The sequence below is a fragment of the Propithecus coquereli genome, unplaced genomic scaffold (assembly GCF_000956105.1).
Source record: "Propithecus coquereli isolate 6110/MARCELLA unplaced genomic scaffold, Pcoq_1.0 Scaffold67, whole genome shotgun sequence".
In the NCBI taxonomy this organism is placed as follows: Eukaryota; Metazoa; Chordata; class Mammalia; order Primates; family Indriidae; genus Propithecus; species Propithecus coquereli.
In genome coordinates, this window is record NW_012152729.1 from 4,176,087 (window position 1) to 4,187,851 (window position 11,765).

An 11,765-nucleotide genomic window follows, 5' to 3' on the forward strand; every position below is an offset into this window, starting at 1 on the left:
ATGAGAAGCCAGGAAGGTGACTGAGAGGCTGGAACACATTCTGCATTCGTGGATGGGCAGGCATATTGAGTTAAGATGAGTGACAATAACCTGGCAGTATTGTGCTGAGAAGTGGGACAGAGAGAGGAAAATGGTGACTGTGCCCAGGAAGGACAGGCCAGGGCAGGGGTGGCTAGAGAAGTATACTGAACCACCTGCCTCTGTGCCTTAAATGTGGCCTTGTTTAAGGTGTGTGGAAGTTGAGGGAGTAAGGGAGATGAATCTAGAGCAGTAAAAAGAGGCAGAGAGCCCTGTAAGTTAGCTGAAGAGTTCTGACTTATCCCTGGGTAAGAGAAACCATCGAAGGGTCTAAAGCAGGGACTGTTACTTGACTGTTATTCAGACCATCTCCACCCAGGCAGCCACTAAATCCCGTGACTCTGTCTCCTGCCTCTCCATTTTCTCTCCTTTCCCTTATCCAGTCCCTCTCTCCTGGTCTCCAGGCCCTCTCCACACAGGGATCTTTCAAACACATGAGTGAGTCCAAATCACTCCCCATCTTAAAAACTCCCTGCAACCTATGAGATCAAGTCCAAACTCTCCTTAGCATTGCACATAAGTTACTTCACAATCGCCGGGCATGGTGGCTCACACCTGAAATCCTAGCACTCTGGGAGGCTGAGGCAGGTGGATAGTTTGAGCTCAGGAGTTCGAGACCAGCCTGAGCAAGAGCGAGACCCCGTCTCTACTAAAAAAATAGAAAGAAACTAGCTTGACAACTAAAAATATATATGTAAAAAATTAGCCAGGCATGGTGGCGCATGCCCGTAGTCCCAGCTACTTGGAAGGCTGAGGCAGAAGGATTGCTCAAGCCCAGGAGTTTGAGGTTGCTGTGAGCTAGGCTGACACCACGGCTCTCTAGCCGGGGCAACAGAGTGAGATTCTGTCTCAAAAAAAGAAAATTCCTTCACAATCAGTGGATTGCAGTCCTCCTGCTTTAACTTCCTTGATAGCTAGAACTATAGGCACGGGCCACCACGCCCAGCTAATTTTTCTATTCTTTGTAGAGATGGGGTATCGCTCTAGCTCAGGCTGATCTTAAACTCCTGGCCTCAAGCCATTTTCCAGCCTTGGCCTCACAAAGTGCTGGGATTATAGATGTGAGCCACCATGCCCATTCACACCATGTCTTCTGACGCCTTCTCAACTTTCCGTATGCTGTTCCCTCTGCCCAGAATACTCCTCTCCTTATTCTCTGCCTGCAGAGCCTAGAGCCTCTCCCAGCCAGAATGGGTCATGTTCCCACAGACACTTGACACTTTCCTCTGTAGGCCTCTGGCTTGGTTTCAGGCCAGTCCTTCCCTCTATCCCAGGGCTCCTGGAGGAGGGGCTGGGTTGCTGTATTTCCACCTTGTAGGCTAGAACCTAGCATGTAGTAAGTAAAAATGGAGGGCTAAAGGGCTGGGTTCTCTGAAAAGCAAAGCAAAGAGAGACATAGGAGATCCCAAAAGGAGCTGAAAGAGAAGTGGACTGCACTCATAAGACTGAGAAAGGTGCTGAGTATCCAAAACCATAGAAAAGCCAGTATAGGATTGCAACGGGCAGAGCCCTTGGAGTTCAGGAGGCAGTGAAGACACAATTACAACTTGGGACCTGGAGGCCAGAGAAAAGATGTAAAGGGGAGAGGGACAGGGATGAAGGAGGAGAGGGAGAGAGGACGGAAGGAAGAAAGGGCTCAGCTTGGGTCTGATTGGTGATGGACAGAAAGATGATGGGTGAGGTAGCAAGAAAAGAGAGTAAAACTAGGGAGAGTCTGGAAGGGACAGCATAGCATATCAAGTCCGTGCTAAGCTGACCACATCACGGGAACTTGAAGCTGCCACTTCCTTCACCTGCAGATTCAAAGCTTGAGATTGTAGCTCAGCTGAGAAAATAGTGGTGCCCTTGAACAACTCTAAATTGGCCACATGGGAGGGGGCCTATGGGGTGGAGAGAAATCCCTGCCCAGGACAAGACCCCTATTTGGAGGTGTGGTTTTGTACTGGGTATGTCCTCTGGGGTAGGGCAGTAAGGACAATCCACCTAGCTTGAGAGGAGATATGCTAGTTGAGGGGAGAATGATCTATTTTGCAGAAGTAAAATCTCCATGTCCTGCTCTTTCCACTCATGTAAAATGTGAGCAGCACCATTTTCTCCAAGAAAGGTATGTTTGACAAATCTTTAAAAAGAGAAAAAATAAAACAAAACAAATAAATCCACTAAGAATGCCACCCCTGCTAGTCAAGTCATGCTGTGTACCAGTCCCAGGCATAAGCCTTGCACTAGGCTCAAGAGCCTCAACAAGGCTGTTTTCTGAACTCTGTCAGCCAACCTTTACTCTGACTACTAGAAATGCACATCCTCTACTCACAGGAAGCCATTTGGGTGCTGTAAGATATCACTGAAAGTGGTCCCCAGCCCTGCCACCTACTTATTTATTTTTGGTCTGCCAGTCTCCTCTCCCCGAATAGATATAACCTCTGCAAGACCTCAAGGACCTTGCCTGTTTTGCCCTCTACTGTATTTGCAGCACTCAGAACAGTGCCTGTAGGATCTCAATATATTTTTGTTGAATGAATGAATAAATGAACAAAGAGCACTCTAGAGAGCTGGGCTTCCAGCTGCCCTGTGGCTTTGCTGACTGAAGTTGCCACAGAGTGCATGGCTGGTTTTCTATGGTCTGACTTCAAGTCCACTTTCATCTGCCTGAATATTACTTCTAGGAATTTTACTCTTCATGTGTTATGAGCTGGAAAGTTATTGGAGAGAGGATGTCTTTAGGGAAATATAGAATTGAAATAAATTCAGATGGCTAATTGCTAGCACGAGGATAATTGATATTGCTTTTGGCCTAGATAGTAGTGAAAAAAATACGTCAATCAGAAGCAACATAAAACTGATGGCATGGAGGCGTGTGTGTATGTGTGTGTGTATGGTTGCCAAAAGATGGCTGACAAATGCACTCTGTTGGCAGAGCTTTGGAACTTAATGGAGGTTTTCCAAAGTAGCAGCAGTTCTCAGAGATGTCTTATGCTCTATTGTGTGCTATTGGAAGAAATGGGATGGTAAGGGAGCTTGGGGAGCTTGGGGAGCTTGCAAATCCCCAACTGCTTTGTAAAGACAAAGAGGGCCAGCACTGCTCTGAGGGTCAAGGAAAGCAAGGCTAGTACAACAAAACGGTATGCGGAACACCTGCTATCAGACAAAGAAGCCACAGCTCTCAGCATCTCAAACCTGCCCCTCCACTGCTATTTTCTGTCCCCGTCCCACACTCTACAGAGGTCATCTTGGGCACAGCATTCATCATTCTTTCTCTCAGCAGATATGCTGTTAAATACCTATGAAACCAGGTAGTGTGAGATGTCTAGGATGTTGTTTCATGAAAAGAATACAGTCCAGTAAGAAAGACATATGATACATGATCCCAACAGAATGACACTGATAAGATGGAGGAATTAACTCTGTTATGAGAGTAGAGAGACAAAAATTCTGTCTGGTAATGCCAGGCTAGTCTTCTAATAAGCTACATTTAGGCCAAATTTTAAAAGGGGAGAAATCTAGGAAGAGGAAACAGCAAGTAAAAAAGGTAGAGAGAGAAACATGCGGGGTACTTGGGATATGGCTGAACTTCAGAGTATGTGTGCATACGCACGTGTATACATGGCCATGCATGCACCTAGGTGTGTGTATGTGTTGGGATATGAGCACATGCAAGGACAAGCACATGGGCCAGCCTGTGAGGAGCATGATGCCATGTCAAGGGGGTTGCACTTGAGTTGTCCACTTACCCATACCACAGACAAGCTACACTGTTGGGATGAATATCTGCTATTTATATAATTACCTTCCTTTCCAAGATCACAGCAGTAATCCATCCTCACATCATGAGTCATAGGAAATGACTACCACCGGTCTATTTTCTTAAAAGCATCATTTGTGTGATCAACATAAAAACTCCCTGACTCCCTTGAGCACAAGGAATGAAGGCGTATTTGGGTTGCTTGCTGGTAGCAGAATGCTCACAAGTGGAACAATTTAAAGTTCCCCACTTAGAAGTCTGCAGAAGGAGTGAAAAAGGAAACACAAGTAGCATGTACTGTCACCATACTATGTCCTCAGTGGACTTCAAGGGGCAAGTAAAAGGAAACCAATAATCTGCTGTGAGCCTTTAACCCTTTCGAGTGACCCTGAAGGGAAATTCCACACTCTGCAGTAGCAGCTGTGACTCCCACCCAGGCTGATGGCATGTGAAAGGCTCAGGGCAGTTTATATGCCGGCAGGTAAGTTTATAAGGCAGGTAAAATGGCCTTCCCAAATGACATAGAAAGCTCTAGGAAGCCCTGTAATGTTAATGTATGGACATGTAATGATTACTATGTATTTCCCCTATGAACAATATACAACATTCAAAAAATTCCAGGCTCGTGGATTTACATATCAGCTTTGACAATGCCCAAATTTATATCTCTAGACCTGACTGCCCCCATGAATTCTAGACCTGTATATCCAGCACCTCCTCACCATCTCCACTTGAATGTTTACTGCCTTTTCTTTGCCTCTCAAACTTAACATGTTCGAATTCTAACTCCGGATTTTTCCCTCTAAACTTGTACATCCCTCAAAATTCACCATTCACTTTGTTGCTCAGGATAGAAACAAAGGAGTTGTGCATTCTCTTTCACTCTACATCCAATTCATCAGCAAACTCCATCAGTTCTACCATCAAAGCATATTCAGAATTCGCACATCTCTAACTCCACTATTACCACCATAGACCAAACCACCATTATTTTTCATCTGATGCTGCAGAAGCCTTCTATAACTGGTCTTCCTGCTTCCTCCCTTGTCCTGCTAGAGTCTAGGCCAGGACTCAGCAACTTTTTTCTGTAAACAGCCAGATAGTAAATATGTTAGGCTTTGCTAGCCATGTGGTCTCTGTCAACTCAACTACTCACGTCTGTGTTGTAGTTTGAGAGCAGCCAAAGACAATACATAAACAAAGGAGTATAGCCGTGTTCCAATAAAACTTTATCAATGGACACTAAAATTTGAATTTCATATAATTTTTACATGGCACAAAATATTTTTCTTTTGATTTTTTTTCAACCATCTAAAATGTAAAAACCATTCTTAGCTCACTAGGCTGTACAAACAAGGTAGTGAGTGGGTTGGATTTGGTCCATGAGCTGTAGTTTGCAGACTTCTGATCTAATGTCAAGCCAGTAGCCAATGATATTTCTTTTTTTTATAACCTTATTGAGATATATTTCACATACTATTAAACTCATCCATACAGTTCAGCAGTTTTGAATATATTCACAGAATCATGCAACCATCACCACAGTCCATTTCGACATCACCCCAAAAGAAATCCTGTACTGATTAATAGTCACTGCCCATTCTCACTCACCCATTCTTCCTACCCTACACCCAGCCCTAGGCAGCCACTAATGTACTTTTTGTCTCTATAAATTTGCCTATTCTGCACATTTAATAAAAATTGAATCATACAATATGTGATCTTTTGTGTCTATTTTATATAAGTAGAATAATACAACATGTGACTTCTTTCATTAACAAATATTTCAAGGTTCATCTATGTATTAATAATATGTACTTGGTACTCAGAAATGGTATCAGTACTTCATTATTTTTCTTTTTAAGAGAATCTTGCTCTGTCACTCTATTGACTTCATTTCTTTTATGGATAAAATAATATCCATTGTATGGATATACATTTTGTTTATCCATTAATCAGCTGATGACAACATAAGATGTTTCTACTTTATGAATAATGTTGCTATAAACATTCATCTACAAGTTTTTGTGTGGACACAGGTTTTAATTTCTCTTGGGTATATACCTAGGAGTAGAACTGCTGGGTCATATGGTAACTCTATGTTACTATATAGATATATATATATATAGTATAAAAGTTATATAACTTTTTGAGGAACTATTGAGGAACCATACTATTTTCCAAAGAGGCTGCACAATTTTATATTCCCATCATCAGTATATGAGGATTTAAATTTCTCCACATCCTTGACAGCACCTGCTATTGCCTGTCTTTTTTATTATAGGCATCCTACAGACCGAAGTGGTAACTCATTGTGGTTTTGATTTGCCTTTCCTTGATGGTTAACGATGTTGAGCATCTTTTTATGTGCTTATTGCCCATGTATATATCTTCCTTGGAGAAATATCTATTCAAATCCTTTGCACATTTATGGGGTATAGCTCAGGGGTGCAGCATTTGACTGCAAATCCTTTGCCCATTTAAATTTGGGTATTTGTCTTGTTTAGTTGTAAGAGTTCTTTATATATTTTGGATACAAGTCCCTTATCAGATATGAGATTTGCAAATATTTTGTTCCATTCTGTGGGTTGTCTTTTCACTTTCTTGGTGGTGTCTTTTTTTTTGAGACAAAGTCTTGCTCTGTCACCCACACTAGAGTGCAGTGGTGTCATCATAGCTCACTGCAACCTCAAACTCCTGAGCTCCAGTGATCCTCCTGCCTCAGCCTCCCCAGTAGCTGGGACTACAGGCCCGTGCCACCATGCCCAGCTGACTTTTTCTATTTTTAGTAGAGACAGGGTCTCACTTTTCCGCAGGCTGGTCTCAAACTCCTGACCTCAAGTGATCCTCCTGCCTCAGCCTCTCAGAGTGCTAGGATTACAGGCATGAGCCACTGTGCCCAACCTTGGTGGTGTCCTTTGAAGCACCAAAGTTTTTAATTTTGATGAAGTCCTATTTTTCCTTTGGTTGCTTCTGCTTTTGGTGTCACATCTGAGAAACCATTGCCTAACCCAAAGTTCAATGATCTTTTTAAAACTTAAATTTAGCAATTTCGATTCTATCTTTAAACACCTCCAAAAGTATCTATAATATTTAGAATAAATCCTGTGTCCTTACTGGGGCCTATAAGGCTCTGCAAGATCTGCCTTCCTCCGACCTCTTCCATCTTTGGCATCTCCATACTTTTCATTACATTTTACAATGGCCTTTGAGTGGGCCTCCAAAGAGTCACTCTAACTGCATGGCTTTTGCATTTACTATTCCTTATACCTGGAAGTTCTTTCCCCAGACAACTGTGTGACTTGCTCTTTTTTTATTCAGGTTTCTGCTCAAATGGTGCCTGTCAGTGAGGCCTTTCTCTCTAAAGGAGTCATTTCCCTGGCCTCAGTCACTTGCTATCCTCTTACCCTCCTTACCACATACTACCCATCTATACATTTATTTATTTATTTTTTTGAGACAGAGTCTCACTCTGCTGTCCAGGCTAGAGTGCTGTGGCATCAGCCTAGCTCACAGCAACCTCAAACTCCTGGGCTCAAGCAATCCTCCTGCCTCAGCCTCCCAAGTAGCTGGGACTACAGGCACGCGCCACCGTGCCTGGCTAATTTTTTTCTATTTTTAGTTGTTTGGCTAATTTCTTTCTATTTATAGTAGAGACGGGGTCTCACTCTCGCTCAGGCTGGTCTCGAACTCCTGAGCTCAAGCAATCCTCCCGCCTCAGCCTCCCAGAGTGCTAGGATTACAGGCGTGAGCCACCGTGCCCGGTCTCCATCTATACATTTAAAAACAAGAAGATTAGATGTAAATATTTTATTTTTTCAAGTAAATTCCAGTACTACAAGGGTGGTAAAACAATAATACGCTGGAAAAATGTAGCAATAAATATCTGTTTAAAAAGACTGACACGATAAACAAAAATTACCAAAGGGGGAAAAAAAGAAAATCATATAAACACAATCTGAAATCCCAAGAAGTCCTGGAATACCAAAATGCCCTCCTCCTTCATTATTATCCAGGAAACATTGCTCGATTTTTCTTTATAGCACTTATCTCTACCTGACATTGTACAGCTATATGGTTCACTCCTGTATCTCCAGAGCTAGGTGCAAGTCTGATGCTCAATACACAGTAAGTGTTACAACTAAAATCAAGATGCTAATAGGCATCAGTGTACTCTTTGGAGGCCAAAGATACAGGATAGGATAGGGGTGGGGTAGGCAGGTGGAGCAAGGGGTGGGAGAGGTAAAAGGTTGGGATGTGGGGGATGGGAGGGGTGGAGAGTAGAGCAGCAGTGTGAGCCAGGTGACTATCCTCCAGAAGCTTCCCATCTCGTTCTGCTCATTGTTTAATTCTACATGGCTTTCCAACAAAGCCTACCACATCACAGATAATCCTGAGTAAGATATGCCACCTGCTGAGTGCATGAAGAATTCAATTAGTGGGAGGCAAAGTCCCATTCTTATTGTGAGGGGCTAAATTTGAAGGACTTTATGGTGAGGAGCACTAAGAGTTTTTTAGAACATTTTAGGTATGTGTTGTCCAATATGGCAGCCACTAGTCACATGTAGCCACAATTTGAAATGTGTTAGTTTGAATCTGAGATGTGCTTAAGTGTAAAAACATATCAGATTTTGAAGACTTAGTACAAAAGAAGAATGTAAAACATCTCAATTTCTAAATATCGATTACATGTTGAAATAATGTTTTGAATATATTGGGTTAAATAAAATATATTATTATAATTTACTGTTACCTGCTTCTTTTTGCTTTTTTTTTTTTTTTTTTGAGACAGAGTCTCACTCTGTTGCCCTGGCTAGAGTGAGTGCCGTGGCATTAGCCTATCTCACAGTAACCTCAAACTCCTGGGCTCAAGTGATCCTACTGCCTCAGCCTCCCAAGTAGCTGGGACTACAGGCATGCGCCACCATGCCCAGCTAATTTTTTCTATATATTTTTAGTTGTCCAGATAATTTCTTTCTATTTTTTTAGTAGAGACGGGGTCTCGCTCTGGCTCAGGCTGGTCTCGAACTCCTGAGCTCAAACAATCCGCCTGCCTCGGCCTCCCTGAGTGCTAGGATTACAGGCGTGAGCCACCGCGCCTGGCCTTCTTTTTGCTTTTTAAAAAGTGACTACTAGAAAATTTTAAATTACACATGTGGCTCACATACATGGCTCACATTGTATTTTTATTAATCCCATGTTTTCCCTAAAGCCCATAGGAATAATGCCTGGAACCCACAATGCTCTCAATAAATATTGGCTAAATGCATTAAGTTATTAAGTTGGGGTGCCTGATAAGGGTCTTTAGACCAAGAATTGGCAAACTCCATTTCTCTAAGAAAAGTATTTGTTCATTTAATCAAAAACCTGAATATCTACATAGGCCTTAGCACTGGGGAAAGTGGTGGAAATGTGCGAAGCAGTTGATTTGTTTGAGGCCGCTGTTGGTTCCCAGCTGTATTTACACTTTGCTTCAGTGAATAAACACTACTTCATTTGGGCCAGCCCAAATGTTTATTTCTTTGAAAACACCATTTCCAAAGTATAAGTACTTGTTTCACAGTCTGTTTTAGGGAGGCAGATTCACATGATTCTTCAAATATAATACTGCTACTGCTCACGCAACTTGGAACTTTGGAATTGGACCAATTCATTGGCTTCTGAGTTGTTGCCTCCTATTTAGAAGGTGCTTCCCAGGTATATTTTGTTTCAATTTGGGAAGTGAGGATGGCAAAAGAGTTAAAGGGCTTAATAAACTGTTTGTATAATAGGCTCCCGTTCTTTAAAATGGTTCTTCAGAAAATTGCCTTGTTCTCTGATTTTCTGTAGCAAGCAAGTTACTCCCTCCCTTTTCCCACAAAATGGTATCTGGCATAGAGTCATTAGCAATCCTGACATGCCAGGCCATTTAAGTGGTTTTGAAGCCACTTGTAAGCAATTCCTGAGGCAGTTGAAAAAAGTTTGAATTCAAATAGGTAGCTTGAAAAAAAAGGAAAAAAAAGCATACTATAACTACTTGCACAGGAGTATATAAGTGTTTTTGATTTCCAGATACATGATAACTTTTAAGAGAAAACACTGAATTATTTAGTAAGGAGCATCCATAAAAACATGCACTATGATATGTTCTCATTCCTTTATGACCCAGATATGCAGGGTCTATCTCAATTTTCCTCTAAGAGGTACTGGGGAGGCACAGTTCACTGAGCTGCACTGTAGCTTGTTGGGTTAGTGCTGGTGGAGATGGAATAAACAGCACCTTGTCCAGGCAGTAGGATTAATATAGAGCATGGTAGATGATCCTTCCCAGTCATAATATTTAGATCTTCCAGGTTAGAAAAAATTATTTAAAAACTACAGAATAAATTACCTAAGATCAGCCACAGAAATGATTTCTGTGGTTTGTAGAAAAATTAGGAAAGAAGGATAATGGTTTTTGGTGATACTTTAATGGTTTATAAGAAAAGGTATTTAAACTCCTTACAATAAGAAAACAGGAAGTCTCTTGGAAAACAGAGATATGAAGGCAAAGGAAAGATTCTGCAGTTTGGAGACTTTTTGATTTACTGTAAATTAATATCACATACCCAAAAGACAGAACGAGAAGTGATATTCTTGATGGATCTTTTAGATTTTAAATCTCAGACATGATGTACGTATGAAATCCTAAAATTTATAGATTTTTTTCCTTTTAAAATTCGACACCAGCCGGGCGCGGTGGCTCACGCCTGTAATCCTAGCTCTCTGGGAGGCCGAGGCGGGCAGATTGTTTGAGCTCAGGAGTTCGAAACCAGCCTGAGCAAGAGTCCCCGTCTCTACTAAAATTAGAAAGAACTTAATTGGATAACTAAAAATATATAGAAAAAATTAGCCGGGCATGGTGGCGCATGCCTGTAGTCCCAGCTACTCAGGAGGCTGAGGAAGGAGGATCGCTTGAGCCCAGGAGTTGGAGGTTGCTGTGAGCTAGGATGACGCCACGGCACTCTTAACAGGACAACCACAGTGAGACTCTGTCTTAAAAAAAAAAAAAATTCGACACCAAAACCAAAAAGCAGCTTAAACAGGATATTCAAGAGGCAAGGGCACACCCTCAGTGTATAGTAAATCCCACCTTGGGTCCTAGGTGGCTGCTAGTATAGATAAGGCAGAGTTGGGATAAAATCCTTTATTAAGAACATGCAATTCCAGTGTATTGTTTATTACATTAACTCATTCATCACACTTACTTATTAAGAGGGTCATCTCAGCAACTAATATATAAAAGGACACAAGACTTAGTGATATAAAGCCTTGTTACTCATCACCATCACCACTACTGGAAAAAAAGAGCATCTTACCTGCAGCAAAGGCATCAGTTGCAAACCCAGTGCTTGTTCGTAGAGCAAGTTCAATTCTGCACAACTGGAGAAGGAGAGTTTGGAGGTGTAGAGATAATAGTGCACGTGCCTAAATGTGGAACCATCTCTGTCGATGAATAGCCTTTGGCTTTCTGAAGTGGTTAAGGCTGAAGCCTCTTTCCAAAGCAGAGAGTCCGGGAACTGAGCAAGTTTGCTTCTGGGAACTGAGAAATGCCAGCCCCCAACGTTGAAATGAAACAAATCCTCTGCTGATTCATAAGGCATACCAGACTCCTCCTAAAGGGAAAATGAAAAGAAAGCTATGCACGAAAAATATATAAAAAGATCCAGATTGGAAAGGAAGAAATAAAACTATATTTTTTGATAATATGATCTTATATATAGAAAATCCTAAGGAATTCACTAAAAAGCTATTGGAAATGAGTCCAAGAAATTTGAAGGATGCAGAGCAATATTTAAAAAGTAATTGATCATGGCCGGGCGCAGTGGCTCACGCCTGTAATCCTAGCACTCTGAGAGGCCGAGGCGGGCGGATCGTTCTGAGCTCAGGAGTTCGAGACCAGCCTGAGCAAGAGCGAGACCCCGTCTCT

General features: G+C 42.0%; 1 protein-coding gene across 1 annotated transcript in view; it reads right to left on the reverse strand.

Moving 5' to 3' along the window:
* KCTD19 (potassium channel tetramerization domain containing 19) overlaps window positions 1–11,765 on the reverse strand; it is a 32,531-nt gene that overhangs the window by 15,847 nt on the left and 4,919 nt on the right. Inside the window, exon 2 of the mRNA XM_012660467.1 lies at window positions 11,155–11,451. Coding sequence (XP_012515921.1) covers window positions 11,155–11,451 — 297 coding nt within the window. The remainder of the gene's footprint in view (window positions 1–11,154; window positions 11,452–11,765) is intronic.